We start from the raw sequence: 17,538 nt of genomic DNA, 5'->3' as shown, positions 1-17,538 counted from the left end.
GATTTATACTATGTGACTGTCACACCTTTATTTCAGGCATAGATTCAGAGTCATAACAAAGGTGTGTCTTTGGTGTATTTATTCAAGGATTGCCCAGGGAACATGCCCAATAGTCACTTGCTGCAGATCTGAAACCTAGCCTGAAGTACGTGCATGATTGCAATTAAAAATAAATAAAACTGGTGGCAGGTAGCAGAGGAAAAAGGGAAGGAAGGGTTGTTGCAGTTACCAAAGTTTATTATCATAGTTCAGTGTGCATTTAAAGCTGTGTACACCCTCAGTAAATCCTTGAAAACTGCCAGAAACTAGTGTGTGTCACGTAGATTTGTCCCTGCTCAAATGAGGACAATTATTTGCCACAATTATGAATCCTAATTACTTGAAAAGGATGGCAAAGGGAGGAGATGTTAAAGCTAGTTAAACTGGATTTCATAAAGATATTAATGACTATAGCCATATTCATCTTTAAAATAAACTAAAGACTTTGAAAAATGAAAACTGGATTAACTTTCTATCACCTTCATTTAAAAGAAGTGTTCAGAACTGGTGGTGTGTGGGTGGGTGGGCTGATGGGAAAGCCTTAAAAGCTGAAAATCTACGCTAGAAAAGGATTATAAGGGTGTATGTGCACCAAGCACTACAGCATCCTTGGTGTTCGATGCTATCCAGGCTGCTTTCTATAGGCAGCTGAGCAAGATTGGTATGTGAAAATAGTAATTGGAATTACATTTGCATTGCTCTGCACATGGGCTAATGAGACCCACTGAGTTGTTGGAACTACAGAGCCTCTCCCTCCCCAGGAGTGGAAAAAGTCACCATAAGTCCTGCATAAATCAGAGGGCAAAACAGGTACAAGACCATACAGTTTGAATTGGACACTCTGATGTGTTTTTTTCTTGGCGTGATTGAGCAAGTTGTGCACCCCAACAGCAAGAAGGTGATTTGGCAGTAGTAATTCAAGAGGATGCACCTGTCTTTCCTCATTCTTTTTAGATTTTGTTATCACAGGCAAAAGAGTTCTTTCTAAACTGATTGATCGTTACTGAACAGGGAAAACAAAAGTATTGCAAAATGCAAGTATTAACTTACACATTTGTTTTGTTTTGAGCATATTTTAGAAGAGCCAGAGGCATGCCTTTTTAGTAAGCAGGCAGTTGGCAAAAACCCTCTAGGTATCAGAGAAGCCCTGTGCTATAATTTTCCTAGAATAATAATGTCAAACAAATGACAATAGAAAGCCTATAAAATTTGCAGCCAGCTGGGCAAATTCTCATGTGTGAACCACAGAAACTGTAAGTGCCCATGTAAAATATTTTGTCTTGATCAGAGCTGCTCCAGTCTACTGCATCCCTTGCCAGAGTAGCTGTAACCCCCTCACCTGCCAGCTGCAAATAGTGGCTCCACTGGGTGAACTTCGAGGCGCTCCAGCCCCAGTCTCAGAGCAGCGTTAAGTGTGTGCTGCATTGGAAGTTTTTGTCTGGGTAGTTAAATGTAGATCGATGAGCCTTCTCAGCATGAATGTTAACAGGGTATTACATGGGAATCAGCATGCATCAGAAATTATTATTAGTGCTTATTTTCAGATTCCCCCAAACAAGATGGAGAGGGCTTTTTTAACCTGTCTTTTGTGAATTAGTTATTTTGTCCCTGTGTACTTGGTATTTCGTATTTCGTTGTTTGGATAACAGTCTGGGCATTAAGTGTGGCTGTAATTCCTCCTCTGAATGGCTTCCACTTCTCATGACTCTTGCTTAGTTTCACCTAATCCTATCTCAAACAATGTCTTGATGAGCCAAGAAGGACTTGGGCTAAGCTGAGGACTAAACCAATGTTCTTCTTTGAAGAAGAACAAATTATAATAATTCTTTGTGTCACTAGGTTGTACAACTTTGTTCCAGAAAGGCCATGTTCAGCATTGCGCCTCAAGGGTTCTATCTATGTTTCAACTCCTTTTCTCTTTGACAGGGAGGTAAAGATGACTGTGTGTAATTTACTGTAAGTCTCTTGGTCGTGATGCAATATTCTTTGTTGAACTGGGTCTGTATGAGTCATTTATTGAGAAGCAAAATAGAACTACTGACAAAGTTTCATTACTTCTGACAAAAAGAGACTCAAGGCTACACACCATCTTGTGTCAGGGTACTCCCCACGTTACTCATTAGGTACTTCTGGCTGACATGACGTTTATGAATTCTTTCATCTTACAAAAAATGCTAAATGCTGTTCTATTTGACCATTTAATCACAGAATACTACATAAGCAGTAGTGGTCTGGGCCATAGCTGTCTGTCTGGAGTCTGTGTAAGTTGTGCAGGGAGGCGGGAAGTTCACCTTGTCAGGCACTGGGGAGGTTTCTGGACCCCATCCTGGGCAGACCCAGAAGGCTGTGCTTGGACTGGGGGCAGCATCAGGGAGCAGGCTGTAGGAAGGGTCAGCTGCCCAGGCAGGACAGGCATGCTTCAACTGTGGGACACTCCTGCTTAAACCACCAATTGTGTCTCGTGTAATTGATCCCCAGTGTATGGTTGATACACACACTCCCTAGAATACTACCCCTTCATTTACCCCTTACCACTTGCAAAAGCCTTCTAGCCCTGAATTGCAGGATACTGTGCAATTAGAAGCAAAAAGGCTGTTTCATTCTTTAGATAATCTGGGAAAAAACTGACCAAAGAACAGTGACCAAAAATTGCTTTTACACAGAAATTAAATAGGGGGCAAACAGCATTCAACTGTAGCACTGTGTTTTGAAGGAGAAAGAAGTGTAGACTGGAGCAAAGATTCAGGGCAGTGCCTAGGGGAAAGCTGCTGTATCTGATACACATATAAATATGTACATGAAATCAGCAGTGTTTCATTTAAGAATCAAGTCCTTTTTAGTGATGCAGTGAATTTTTCACTATAAAAGAAAAACACTCCACCTACCCAAGATATTTACATGTGTACACACTCAGAACAGTCAACTAAAATAAAAAATGTTTAGCTGCCACAAATAGGTATATAATGGGAAGTTCTTAATTAACATCAGATTATCTTAAAGCAATAATGAATGTCTTGTTTATTTTTTATGTATTGGAATGGAAGGGATATATTCTGAAGGCAATTAAGAGAAAGATGGTGCTTGCCTGATTCTTAAGATAATGTTGCCTTTTGCTGGGGTGATGTGGGTGCTGATTGAAGTACACGAGCGTTCCCACTAGAGGGGGGTCCACTCAGCCTGGGTTGTAGTGCATTTTGGGGGTTTTTTTTGTTGTTTTTGTTATGTTTTGGTTGTTTTTATTTTGGCTTTGTTTGTTTTGGTTTGGTTTGGTTTTGTGGGGTTTTTTTTGGAACCTCAGCATGAGGAAAACGTCATGTAGTCCTACACCTTGATTTAGTCCTTTATGTTGTGTATCTTATGGTGTCAGCAGTTACTTGTCTCTTCCTTAGCTTAACTGTCCTTTATAGAAGGAGGTGAAAATCCAAATGAAAGGACTAAGGCACTAGTGCACTGTTAAACACAGTAGTAACAAAGAATACAGAGAATGTTTCATTGTATCATCTGCAAGGTGAGGACAATTATTTATCACAGAAGTGGGGTGATCATTCTTGGGAAAGTAGAAGCAGCTTTATCAGACCTGTTCAATAACATTCTCAATTAGAATTGTTATCTATCTTCACTCCAAACCATTTTACTGTCTCTGTGAGCCTGATGTTTCTAAGCATAAAAGAAAATATTTCTATCTGTGAAAGAGACTAAAGAGTATGTTAAACTTTCTTAAATATCTGTTTTCCTCTTTGATGTCACAGTTTGTTCTTCCTCTCAGTTTCTTGGTGAAACTACAATTGAGTTTCACACAAGTGTTGGTCATTGTGTTAATAAATGTGTTTTGAAGCAGTGGCAGTTGTGAGCATTCTCTTGGCCCTGAGCAGGAGCTTCCTCAGCAGAGCCCAGGTGCTGACAATATGCCTGTGCTCTGCAGTGGGGGTCCTGGCATGTGAGGTGCCTCTCTGCAGGTGAAGTGCAGTGCAGAGCCCAAAGTAAAACTCTGCCTGGTCTGTGCTGGGTTGGTGCAGGGTTTCCATGCCATCCCGTTCCATGTTGTGCTTCTGCGGGGCAGGGGACAGGCAGCCCTGGACAGAGGCTGTCCACCCAGCTGGGACCCTTGGGAAGGAAAGGGAAGAGGAAGGGACAGCAGGGAAAGGGAGACAGAACGTACTGGGGCTGGCAAGGCATCAACATCTCTGATGGATTCAAGGAAGAAGTCAGAGAAGGACCCTGTGGCACAAAGAAGGCTCCATTTTTTCTCTAATGAATCTCCACAATAGAAGTGTAGCACAGTAATGAGCATCCACTCTCTGCAACTACCTGAAAGGTACAACAACTGAGGTTGTACCCAGGTGGGAGTCAGCCTCTTCTCCCAGGCAGCAAGTGACAGGACAGAAGGATATAGCCTCAAGCTCTGCCAGAGGAAGTTCAAGTTGGACATCATAAAGAATTTCTTCACTGAAAGGGTGGTGAGGTGTTGGAATGGGCTGGTCAGGGAGCTGGTGGAATCAGTATTCCTGGAAGTCTTCAAGAAACAACTGGACATGGCACTTGTGTTCCATCAAAGGTTGGACTTGATGACCTTGGAGCTCTTTTCCAACCTTTATGATTCTCTGATTAATGGGACTGGAGATAGCATCTGGGATATATGACTACATATATGGACAAAACTGAGTAAGTTTGGAAAAGTTTTTGGGGTCTATCGAGTGATAACTGGATGCTGTACCAAAACAGTAAGCCTAGTGAAAATGAGCATTGACACTTCAGATGTGTACCACATTAACCCTAACCCTAACCAAGATGCTTCTGATAGTGGAATGACTTTTTTCAGAAGCCACTTGAGTGTCTGAGCAGGGCACTGTATTGTGACAAGCAGTCATACAGTTATTTCCAATCCAATGGCTGATTATTCTTTCTGGCCCTGGGCAAGTCACTTAACCCTCTGTCTGTTTCTTCATCTGTAAAATATATTATGGATATTTATCAGTCTCACCAGGACTGATTGTTTAATATTTATAAAGTGCCTAAAGGATTAGAAGCTTAATATAAGGAGCTTAATATATGTATCATATCATTTTAGATTGATTTTATTTACTTGGATTTTTTCCCTACCTCCTATTGAATGAGATACTATTTTGTAGCCTCTTACTGTCGTTCCTAATTAGCTGGACAGGTCACAATTGGGTAACTCCAGGTTCATTTTCTTCATTTATTCCTAGTTCCTATGAATCCTTTATCTCCCTCCCACTTTTTTTTTCTCCTTCCTTTTTTAATTTAGAGATGAAGAAATACCATATGTTGCTAGATCATGACATAAATATATTTAAGTGCTGCCATCATTGTTAGTTTATCAGCCTTTCCATTATAAACCCTCATGTTCAGGGGTTTATAACTCTGGCATTGTAACATGCTTCAGGGTGAAACTTCACATTCATTTTTTCCCTTTTGATTTGCTTTAAATCCTTCACTCTTCTTAAGTTAAACCGGAGATTAGATACATTAGTTATACTAGTTGTATAAATTATAATGCAGCAGTAGGCATTCTAAATACGATGTAAAATCAGAGAAACAGAGAATTTCCTAGTTGTTAAACTGTGAGCCTGAGAGTTCAGATCTGGGATTCTTTCCATGAGTGTGTCCCTGGCTTGGCACATAACTACTAAAAAATTATTCAATCTCTTTCTACCTCACTCTTCTCTCTCTATATTGGGATGATGACATTTCTGACTTCACTGGTGTATTGGGAAGCTTAATTAATTAGAATTCATAAAAGACCGAGATTCTCAGGTGAAAGGTGCCGAAGTGTGAAGCATTTTTAAGGAGTCTAATGAAAAATCGGTGTGCCTGCTTTCCTACGGCTGTTCCTGTTGTCTCAGTGTAGCGCGTAGCAACTCTAAAGCTGTGCAGTTTGTGGCAACCAGCAAGGCTTTGCCACCAGTGTATGGTCAAAGCAAAGAAAGGGCTTTGATCTAGAGCACCACTCGATGACCTGATAGCTTGTTTTTCTCAGACTTTCAAACACTCACTGTATCTCTCAGCCTTTGCTGGGGAGCTTGTGTTCCCCAAATTCTAGTTTTCAAACAGTTCTCTAGTGCAAGACAGGACAGGAGCCTGCAACCAAGACCTTGGCTGCAGAGTTTCTCCTTGTTGCTGTTCCACTTGGTGCTGGTGCAGAAGTACCCAGCCTGCTTAGAAGGTAACAGGAGGGAAAGAGGTCAGTGCTTTCCAGCTTTTTTTTTTGCAGGGACTTACCGTGGCAGATCATTCTGGTTGTGCTCAGGCAGCTTTGTGGTGTAGTCAAAATTCTGTATGGAGAAAAATGTTCCAGCTGTAGTACAGTAAATTCTGGGACACTGGCAGGTACTCTTTATGTTATTCAGGTGGAGAAACCTTCTTTGTGTTGAAAGGGATGCTCTCCAAGTTACCTCACTTGAGGATTTCTGTTGTCAGCTGTTAGTTTTGCACATCCTATCATGTGCAGGTTTCCTAGGGTTGATCCAGACTGGCACCTTCATTTACAGATCAGTTCTTTGCCTGAACTGTGGTGCTGTGCTCAGGAGAGAGAAGTTCTTGGTGGTGGCTAAATTTGAAATTATCTTTCTCCTTATAATTTCAGGTTGAAGTCTTGGCCTCCGAGGATGCTACATTTGGACACAAGGTGTGTAGTTTGGTGCAGTTTTGTTATGTAGGTCCCAACAATATGAATTGTTGGATGTAATGCCACAGAAAATGACAATTTTCAACATGAGAATTTAGGGTCCTGTGACTTGTATCCATCAATTCAGAAACTTTCCCTTGAGTGTGACAATCTGAGAATGGCACACAAGCTGTCTTAATCCTTTTCTTGGTATAAAACCTGTGAGCAAGTTTTACTTGCAGAAACTCACGTGGACCCGTGTAAGGTCAGCTTAGCAGTAGTTTTTAAGATTGGGCTTGCCCAAACACTGAATTTGTTCTTGTTCCATCGATTTGCAACTCAGAAATTGTACTTGTTGTCTGCTTGGCAGTCTGCTGAGTAAGCCAGTTTGTTCAGGCCCATTTCCACAGAGCATCTTGAGTAGCAAGTAGTGCATTGAACAGCTGCATCACCCTGTGTTCAATTGTAGATCAGCGTGTGGCGGGCAGTGTGTGTTGGAGAGACGACTTCAGACCTGCCCAGCTACAAGGATGGGCTGTGTCCTACCTAGTGCTTAAGTTTCTTTGGCCATTGCGGTGATGACCACTGTTTTAACTGAGCACTAATAGCAGATGATTTTAATCAGGGCAGATTGTGTGTAGGCTTTAACCATTTAGCCAGGAACAGTGGATGGGGAAGGGAAAATGGAGATTGTAGGAACAGTAGGCTAAATCATGACAGTGAAGAGTTTCCTGCTGATGAAGGCCCATGTGCTGTGATGCTACTGCAGGTGGAAAAATAGCAGTGCTGTTACTCTTAAGGTAAAAAGGAAAAGCAAGAAAATATTAACTAAGTTCTCCAGGTTTATTTGGAATACAATAAGCAAAATTAACTGGAAGGGAAAAAAAAGAGCTTTAAAAGTACGTAAATATTAATGATGCCAGAATTTACATTGTGTCTATATTGTACATTTTTATGTTGATATGTGATAAAGTGATTTCAATAAATTATTAGAAAACAAACAGAGCTACTTTGGTATTATTTGAATTATATAATGTATGGTAGTCTGCAGTATTTTCTGATTTTTATTTAATACCCAGCAAGCATACAGAATATTAATTGAATATTTAATAAACCTGGAGGGTCAGCTCTTGTGAGCTCATCTCCATAATCCTTCAGACTAGGTGGGTAAAAAGAAATATTACTGATGATTATTTTTGCCAGTCACTCTCAAAGCTAAAAAAAAACACTGTGGAGGAGGCTTTTGAGTTTTTTTCATGGCTAGATTTACAAGGTGTTTTTATGTCTTGTCATCCTGATGGACATCCTTTGAAACTCCTTTTTATTACAAAAACTTTTAAGAGTTTTCTGTTGCTAAGCTTCTGTTTTGCAGAACTGAATTCAGTTTGTTGCCAGCTCTGACCACCAATGTCCAGAGTACCTAGCATCTTTTTTCCTAAGATTCGTCTTCTGAACCATCAGGATCTTTTAAACTCTCTTACAATAGTAGCTTTATGTTATATAGTGAACTATCTATGCCTAGGAATGTCATGTACTTTTTATCAATCAAAAAGAAAGCTAAATGTATCATCCAAAACTTGTTAATCCCAGAATTTATTTTTGCTGTCTATTTAGAGCTGCTGCAAAAGCACTTTCTTCCCTTCTCTCCCTTGAGATGCTTTCCTTACTGTCTGTCTCAATGACAAATAAATGCCAGTGTTTCTGTTACATTAGCAGATGAGTGTGTGCCAACAGAGAATGTATATAAATTGTTAAAATGAAAAATAATTAATTTTATAAATCAGGAAGTAAGTTGATATGATAACACAGTTGGCCACCTAACAGTTGAGAAGGATGTAAGGTGAAAAATTTGCACCATGCAGTGATTTCCTTGGTACCTGCTTTTAGCCTGAATTTTCCTCCAGGGCTATTGTAGACTGTTGAAGGAAGCTATCTTTTTTGGGTTTGGGTGTAGAATATGTCTCAGCTTGAAACATTGTAGGGCCCCTCTGTATGCAGGAGCACAAGCGCAGTTTGTTGCAGGGGATGACTTCTTTTGACTGCATCCATTCCACCTATCCTTAGATGCCACTTAGTTTTAGGCTGTTGACAGGCTGTGTTGCCTGTAGATACGTACAAGAATAGTGTCTTTTAAAAAAGGATATTTGTAGACTACTAAAAGAATGTACAATGTCATTTGTTGTTCTTAAAATCTCCATGATCTCAGTCTCATGGTAAATATGCATACTGGCAGCAAAGGGGGCTGTTTCTCAGGAAAAGGTTCTGAATGAGACATCAGAACATTGTTCAGCTTTGCTGTAGTTATCATTGGCAAAGTGAAGATCTGACTGATGTAGATCTGGCCCCTTGAATGGCTGAGTCTTGGATGATGATCATCATCCTCGTAAGTGTTTGTAGAAATCAGCTACAGGATGCTTTAGATACAAGTTATGCATATTGATTTAGACAAAATAATTCTTATTTTAGAAAATAAAATGAAAACAAAAGAAATTGTGTCAAACTCTCAACATACCCAGGGAAAAGGCACCTTGAAGTACCAAATCCTGTCTTTACGCCTTAAACATGGAACAGGTGCAAATTACGAACCATTAATAGCAGTCCTTAAAAGTGTTTCCTCCTCCTCAACTTATTAAGAAGTAAACAGTCTTCCTCAAACAAATGTAGGACATAAGGCATTTATTAGAGTAAAAATTACATTTATTATGAACTTCTTGTTTTCATTTTGTGCATATGTGAGACCAGTACTGTTTAAAAGGCCATAAAAATCTAAGCACATTTTCAATCAGTTTTAAAAAAAAGTTGTTGTTTGATAATTATAAATATGTAAAATAAGTACAGATTTGATTGCATTGCTGTCCAAAGCTTTCTTTTGGTTGAATAGAAGGAAGTAAACCCATTCAGCTTTCTGTGCAACTAATTTTACAGAAGGAGGAAGCTGTTGGTGTGCTGTAACAGCTCTTTCAAAGATGGTACACGTGGTGTTCAGTTCAATTTACACATTTATTTGTGTGTGTGCTTGAATGCATGTTTGTTTTTAAAGGAAAAAACCTTCCAGCTTTTGACTGGTTCTTTTGTTTCAATATTTAGAAGGGTTGTGTTATATGTGTGGTTACACATGGAGAGATGTAGGGGGAATGACCATGTAGCAAATCATGAACAGCTGATAGGTGATCTGGGACAGGCTTAAGTTAGGCCTGGTTTGTTCAAATTCTGATGAGAATAAACTTACATATATAATAAGTTCCTTCAAAACCATATTTGCCAAGAAAGTAGGGTAGAGTAAGAGCTCACTCTATAGATGGAGTGATATCTGCCCAAGTCTGCAGTCAACACACAGGAATGTATTTCCAAGTTGGAAACTTTGAGTCCCATTAATCTTACTAAAGCCTAATGATGATTTGTAAAATACTAACAGTACCGATTTATTTTGTGTTTATTTTAGCTGAGTAGGAAGTTATATTTTAGCAGATAGAAACAGTGTTTGCGGATGGCAGAGAAAATAGGAGGAATACAAAGATGTGAAAAAGAAAGAGAAAAAAAAATAAGGTGCCCAGGGCAGAAGTAAAAGGTAAAATGTTTAACCATTTTGAATAATGCTCATTTAAAGACCTAGGCAATGGACAAATAAAAATAAGAGTGCGGGAGTTTTTTAAATCCTCCTAAGAGATTCAGATGCTCAATTTCCATTAGAACCTTTTTATCCGAGGTAGAATTGAAAATCTTAGTGTGAAAGGTTGGTTATTATGTAAAGATTTAACCCACATTTTATTGTTGTAGGAGCTGCATATTGGCATCAGTTGGAATTATGGTGTCAAATGCAGTAGCACGCACTTCATACAGGCTGCAAAGGGTGTCTGGCCCTATCCAGAGAACAGGATGCTGGACTTTTTAAATATTTGCACTCGGTTTGCTCTCCCTCGCTTTCCCTAAAGCTTTTACTGTCAGCATCCGCCTGACCCAAATAACGTAGGTTAGGGAGGCTTCATTCAGTTAAGCCTGGTGAGATCACCTGGTGCATGTGTCCCAACCTGTCTGTGGAGCTGTGGAGTGCCATCAGCCTTGTTAGCAGTGCTGGCCACAGAGCCCGCTCTCCGCAGCTAATGCCGAGGTGCAGTGATCCCAGCTTAGTGCTGCATTAATATAAATAAGTTTGTTAATGGCAGTCCAGCAGCTACATGTCAGAAGGCTCAGAAGTTTGTGCAACAGGAAAAGAGACACTTCTGTTCCCACAGTGGGGGAGCTCCACCAAGAACAGGACTCTCTTATTTGGTAGCGAGCTTTAATCCTTCCATTGTGTGTCGTTTTAAGCTGTGTTGTGATGTAATTGGCTTAATCATTACTATTATGTTGCTTTGCACAAGTTAAGATTGTAATTTGACATATGGAAATAAATGGCAACTGGATTAGTGATTTGCAGGTGTCATTTAAAAATGGGGCAGGGAAGAAAGCCTTTCATATTTTGCAAGTGGCATGTTTGCTTTTGTACAGAGGCAAAATTAACCACACAACTGCATCTCATGCTGGTTTGAAGTAGGAGAGAGCTTCACCTGTTCTTTTCTGGGACTGCGTGCTGCTGGGGTTGAGGAAAAAGAATCTCATTCCCGATGGATGTGTTCACTGTAGGAGTGATTTTATGTTTCCTTTGCAGAAGACCAATACAGGGGTAAAGCTTTCTCTTTGATCGAGAAATCAGCATAATGGAGAGACAACTCTATCAAAGAAATACAGCAAGGGTGGTATTTCTGATGTGGATGTGTCTGTATGGTGGAGCTTCCAGCACTGTTCGTGGAACTAGCCGTATTTTTTGTTTTATGACACAACATAAAATGATGACCTTGTCTCCATAATTTAGTAACTCTGGAAGTTGTTTAGAGAGTCTATTCTTAAGTCTTTAAAAGTATGTGCTGCTGGATTGCATTTTTAAAGTGTTCTTTCTCTGATACAGGATACATGTTTTAAGAATCAAATATGCCCAGGACTAAAATATTTTTCCTCCCAAACATACTACTTTTACTCCAGTTTATCAAGGTGTCTTTTGGGTTGCTTTGGTGGGGGAGTGTTGGGCAGAGTGGGGAGATTCATACTTTTAGGGGAGGGGTTTTGCTTTCCTCCACCTTGTAGATGCTGCATTATTGCAACAATCAGCACATCATGGTGCATCTTCTGTAGTCTACTTATTTTCATATCCCAGATAGCAGAAGTTCAAATCCCGAGGGTAAATTGAGCTACACAGTGTAGCTATGTGTCAGCTTCCTGGTTTGAAGCATAGGACATCAAAGGGAATACATTTGGTGGCTGACTGAGAGTTATGACTGTGCAAACCTAGAAAGAAACTGTTGTTCTTGCAATATCTGTAACAGAACCCTTGAGCTATGAGATGGAGATGGCATGAGATAAAATTGAGAGACATGTTCTCAAGAGACGTTTTTCTTTTTTTTTTTTATGTATTAGTTTGATTGCAATAAAATAATACTTCTTGGAAAGAAAAAGAAAATAACCAATTGAAAGAGAAGAAAAAGTAGACATAAAAATTTGTTCTCTTCTAATGCTTGCCTTATTTAAGACAGCTTTCTTTTGTTGACTACTGTAAGCAGCCTTTGCTCCTGCCATCTGGTGGTTGCTAATAACAGTTGCATCTTCAAAGCCAAATTAAATTGTTTTAAAGCCAATTAATCCTTTTCAGAAGAGAATGTTTTCAAGGGTCAGAATTATCTCTGTCTTGATGTGTTGACACTTGGATTGTCTGTGTGTGCTTAGTATATGGGAAAATATAGAGAAATGAGTCCTCATTTATATCTGTCTTGGCACTGTTGACTTAGCTAGGAACCTGGGAGTTGTAAATAAGTTTTTGGGTTTGTTTTAGCTTAGAAAAAATAGATACTCATATTAACCTCCAGTAAATTCTGTTTTGCTACTCATAGGAGAGTTAGGATTGCATGTCTCCCCAGTTCTGTTTTTCATTTTCTTGGGGACTTGTTTCACCTGAGGTGTTCAGGTGACTAAAAGGATTTTCCAACCTCTTTTCTTTGACTCGTTGCTAAAGTTGTGTTTTGGGGTTGCTGAAGTTCCTGAGTGCCCTCCATGTTGGGTGTTTTCCAAGAGTAGAGAATGGCATTATAGCAGGGAACAAGGTGCTCTTTTTATATTTTTAGGGACCCCTTACAGATGTATCAAAGTGTTTTAAAGTACTTATGACTAAGTAGAAGCAGCTTGAACAGGTTTCTTTCTGAACAACCTGTGCATATCCCTGCTATGCTATTGTGACAGTCCAAGAAAACATAAAACCAAGAAATTGTGATCATGTTTTACAAATTTCATCTCCTTAACCAATAGTTCTTAATGTCTAGTAAGTTTAGTCTCAATAAATACCTCTGTGGCTTGTGGGGTTTTTTCCCCAATTATTTTTATACTAATTAAGAGGTACACCAAGAGATTTGTGGCTGTAAGTTCCTTTCCATCCATCATACAGTCCTAATTGTGGTCCAGCTTTGTCCTGAGAGCTGCAGGCAGTAGAGGAGTGTATCCAACCACCTTGAGTATGGAGGGTGATTCCAAACAACGCCCACTTGTAGAACTTTGTCCCACTTCCCATATGGAGAAGATTTTAAAGCTGTCTGGGAGGATGGAAAAAAGTGCAGGCTTCCTGGAGATTGTGATGCCTCCTTGTGCTGTGGAGGTGGGTCTGGACAATTCCATAACAATCCTGCATGAAGAAGAAAAGACAAAATGATACACAGAATAGTAGGAAAAAAGCTGTGTTAGCTGGGAAGCCCCACTTGTCAGAAAGTCCAGATCAGCTGGATAAATGACATAAGAGTTGGTTCTCTCCTCCTTGTGCCCCATGCCCACACTCCTGTAGTCTCTGAAAAGACAAGGCAAGGTGAGGCATTTGGGAGGGCATGTCTCCTTTGGCAGTGTCCCTGTGTGTGTACAGCATGTCAGGTTTTCTTGGATATTTCCTTTTTTTCTGCCAGTGATCCAAGCTAACCATAAATACATGTTTAATGTTCCTTTTCAGCATGAAGCATCTCATGGTGCTTGCAGAATAAATACTGATGGCCTCAGGGTTAGGCTTAGGCGGTTTACATGGGTATGTGGTAACATTTATTTTACAAAGCTCCCAAGCACTCTGTGGCAAGCTGGAGTGAGCACAGATGGTAAACGTGCCTTCCTCAGCACCCTTGAACATTGTTGGCCTGTGGTTGGCCCCATGCCCTGCAACCAGCTGGGATTAGAGCTAAGAAAATGTAAACTGCTGTCTTTCTTCCTACATCATCTTTATTTTGGACATACATAAATGTGATGAACAACCTTCCTCTCCAATACTGAACAGTTTAGGTTATCAAGGTGTGGATGTGGCCACATTTTGGATTTTGATATGAATTTAAAGCTCCCCTTGCCTTTCTGAGAGTACCAGTGTGGAGGTTTCAGAAGATGTGTATGCAATTCAAAGCAACTGTTAGGTATTTGCTCAAGTGATGTCTGTAAGTAAGAATCATGGAATGGTTTGGGTTGGAAGGAACTTTAAAGATCATCAAGTTTCAACCCTCCTGTTATGGACAGGAACACCTTTCCACACAACTTCATGAGATTGCTCAGAGCTCCATCCAAGCTGGCCTTGAACACCTCCAGGAATGGGGTATCCACAGTCTGGGCAATTTGTTCCAGTGCTTCACGACCCTCCCAGTAAAGGCTTGGCAACTAAGTTTGCTTTTCTGATTGATAAGTATCCCTCTTTGGGTGGTCCTATGCCCATTTAGATTGCCACTATATTAAAATGAACTGCTACAACATCGAACCATCCAGCTTTTGTGGTGGCACCAGCAGCAGCAGCAGCAATCCATATTTCCCCTTGCTGCTTTTATGAAGAGGCAGTCTGTAGTATGGTTTTTCCCTTTCCAGACTTCATAAAAATGTCAGAAGAATGCAAAATTTGGTACTGCTTTCATGGTGGGAATATGCATCTCCTCAAAGGTTTGAACCCACCGTTTAACACCAGTCACTACATCACAGCGACTTAAGTTTCTACCAAAGAAAAACAATTTATTTTCTCAGTCTTCCTTCTGTTACTCATTAAATTTTAACCAGTGGGTGCACTCAGGCAGCCCGAGTCTGGTGTGCCTGAGCTGTCTGGCTGGGTGTGCTGCTCAGCATCCTCCCTCGCTCAGCTGCCTCCTGTTGACATGTAAACGGGGGTGATGCTTGCTGGATCAGGCGGGTCCTTTACAGTTCCGTGTGGCCCCTTTGATTTACGCTGCTGGTTTGAACTTGGAGGGAGTATCAGATTTACCAAGTCATCTAACAATCAGAACACAAAGTTTGCTTGTAAATACCTGCACATTTTAAATAAATGTTGAGGCAGGTGGTCTCTCTGTTTAGGGGTGGGAAGAGAGCAGTTCAGAATATTTGCAAATAGTTTGCTGTTCCTCCTTGATGAGGTGAGCAAGTTAGACCAGATTTCTTCTTCTCCTGTAAATTCTACCTGATTGTACAACTGGTGGGACCAGAACCATGCCCTCCAGCAACCAACACCACCTTGCTACAGAAAGCATGCTCCCATTCTGATTGAGACTTAAAACAACAAAAAACCCACAAGTATTTATTTTTTTTATAAAGCTACTGTTAATGTGTTTGCCTTTTTTTTGTTATAGCATACTTTTTAGCAGCATGAAATACAGATATAGAAAAAGATTCAGATTTCTGCTACGTGGCTGTTTCCCCTGATTTCAGAATTGGCTTGTTAAAACTAATGCTAGGTTTGAGGAATGGGAGTTGCAGAGATGAGCATGAGAAAGTTATTGGGTAGACAGATGTGATTTAGGTTTTCACTTCCCCTGTTTTTTTCCCTGAGACAAGGACAGGTGTGTATCATCGTTCAGAGCTGTGTTTTGCTGGGAAAAGTGCTGTTGATGTGTTTTCAAGAGGAAAAAACCATGACAATAATGCAGAATCTGGGGCTTTTTACTGAATATATATTTCTTTTACAGAAGACATAATTTTTAACTTTGAAGATTCAATTATTTGAGTTGCTTTTTAAGAATTTCTTCTTGTGAGGAGGATTTTTCTAGTGAATTGGGATATTGACAGATAATTTTATTAGATTAAGATGACACTGGGAAATCTTGTTTTTCTAGGTCATTCCTTTGATTTTCTTGGTGAACAGCTAATTATACAGTGTTTTCATATTTTTTATATCAGAGGATCAAGATTACAGATAATTTTGGCATGATTTTCATATTGTTGCAATGCTTTATATTGTTTTATACTATACACATGCAAACTATTGTGACAGATTTCTAGTGTAACAATCATTCTGTGTGTTTTATGATTTCACTACTAAATTCTTGCTACTACATGAAATAGACAGCAGATGAATTTACAGTCTCTTTACTAAAACTTGACTTACCATTTTAATCTGAAGCAAAATAAGCATTATTTGTACCGTTCAATTTAACATGGCTGTCTGTTTTCATTCCATCATCCAGTTGCACCCCCCACTTATCAAGATCTGTTTGAATCTCCCTGAGCCTCCTGCGAAACTTCCTCACGGTGCTATTCCTTGTGTCAGAGCTGATGGACTGATTGCCTTGTACATGTAATCTATATCTAGGGTGGTTTTACCACTTCAGTCTCTGGGCAAGGGCTGTGCCCTGATGGAAGGATGTACACCTTAAAATCATCTGTGGGAAGAGCATTTAGAATACATGCTAATTTAAAAATTAATAAATGTATTTTAAGAAGTGAGTTAACTGCTGTTTATGAAGGAAAGTAATGAAGTGAATCATGTGGAACTGGCTTTTGTTGCATTGAAGTAACTAAATGCCATTATAGCACATATCATTCTGCAAAAGCTTTACAGTAATGTAGGTATGTAGGCTGTTTATATGCTTATTAACTTGTAGGTTTGTTTAGCCATGGTGTGTGCAGAATGCTGCCAAGGTCAAAATTGTTAAGATTCCCCAAGTACTACTGAGGGAAGGAATTGCGTTGGGTGAAGCATTGGGGTTTTTTTATTTAGGTAACCTCTTTTGGTTTTTTGTGGTGTTTTGTTTTGTTTTGTTTTGTTTTGTTTTTAACCAGCAGTACTGTGGAAAAGGATCCTGAAGGAGAAACTGGGGGAATGCTGGGTTTGGAAATAGCATGGAATTAAGGAAATAGGATTAGGACTGCAGTCTTTGGTGGAGCAAAAGCTGAAGGTGATCACAATACTCTTAGAATCCAGTATGTTGTCTGCCTTAGTTATAGAGAGGTTTGAAAAGTGAGAAGGAGAAGTTCAAACTTGATACAGTGAGCAAGGGAAAGCTAATGGAGCACATTAAAAATGCAAGCTGACCTAGATATACTGTTGAATGGTGCCATGTGGTGTGCAGCTTTATATGGCAGGCTGCAGTGCCTTGTTGACCAGAATAAAAGCTAAAAAAGCCGGTAATAATACCACATCACTTACAAGTTGAAAGAAAAGATAGAACAATTGGACTGTCCTGTTCTATTTCCATAGATGACCTCAAGAAAAACAACAATTTTTCAACATAAAAGCAGCTGTTGATTTATATTAAATGTATACATTTATTTTTTTTAAAAAACTACAGAAATCACTTTTGAGGAATAGTCAAGGTGCATGCCTCATTTCCACATGTGTGTCTGCTTTCTGCTCTCCTGTTAAAGCTGCATATACACAGAACCCTGGAAGAGGGAAGAAAAGTTAATACTATGCTAAGAGTTAGCTGATTAGAGCTAAATTCTTCCTTTCTGGAATATGGTGATATTCAGAATGGAAAAGAGTTGCAAAATCCAGCCATTAATTTTATGGTATTTTACTTCCAGATTAACTTTGAAGAAGTGTTTTAAGAGGTGTGAAAGTATCAGAAAATGTT

The 17,538-nt window shown here is 39.6% G+C and overlaps 1 protein-coding gene across 5 annotated transcripts in view; it reads left to right on the top strand.

Moving 5' to 3' along the window:
* ARID1B (AT-rich interaction domain 1B) overlaps positions 1-17,538 on the top strand; it is a 243,544-nt gene that overhangs the window by 93,106 nt on the left and 132,900 nt on the right. For 3 of the 5 annotated variants that reach the window (XM_031056276.1, XM_031056274.1, XM_031056275.1), the window contains exon 3: positions 6,644-6,685. The exons of the other annotated variants lie outside the window; for them this stretch is intronic. In XM_031056276.1, coding sequence (XP_030912136.1) covers positions 6,644-6,685 — 42 coding nt within the window. The remainder of the gene's footprint in view (positions 1-6,643; positions 6,686-17,538) is intronic. 5 annotated transcript variants of the gene reach the window in all.

The sequence above is a fragment of the Geospiza fortis genome, unplaced genomic scaffold (assembly GCF_000277835.1).
Source record: "Geospiza fortis unplaced genomic scaffold, GeoFor_1.0 scaffold162, whole genome shotgun sequence".
Lineage (NCBI taxonomy): Eukaryota > Metazoa > Chordata > Aves > Passeriformes > Thraupidae > Geospiza > Geospiza fortis.
The sequence above is the reverse complement of the archived record's forward strand: the minus strand, read 5'-3'. Positions and strand labels throughout refer to the sequence as shown.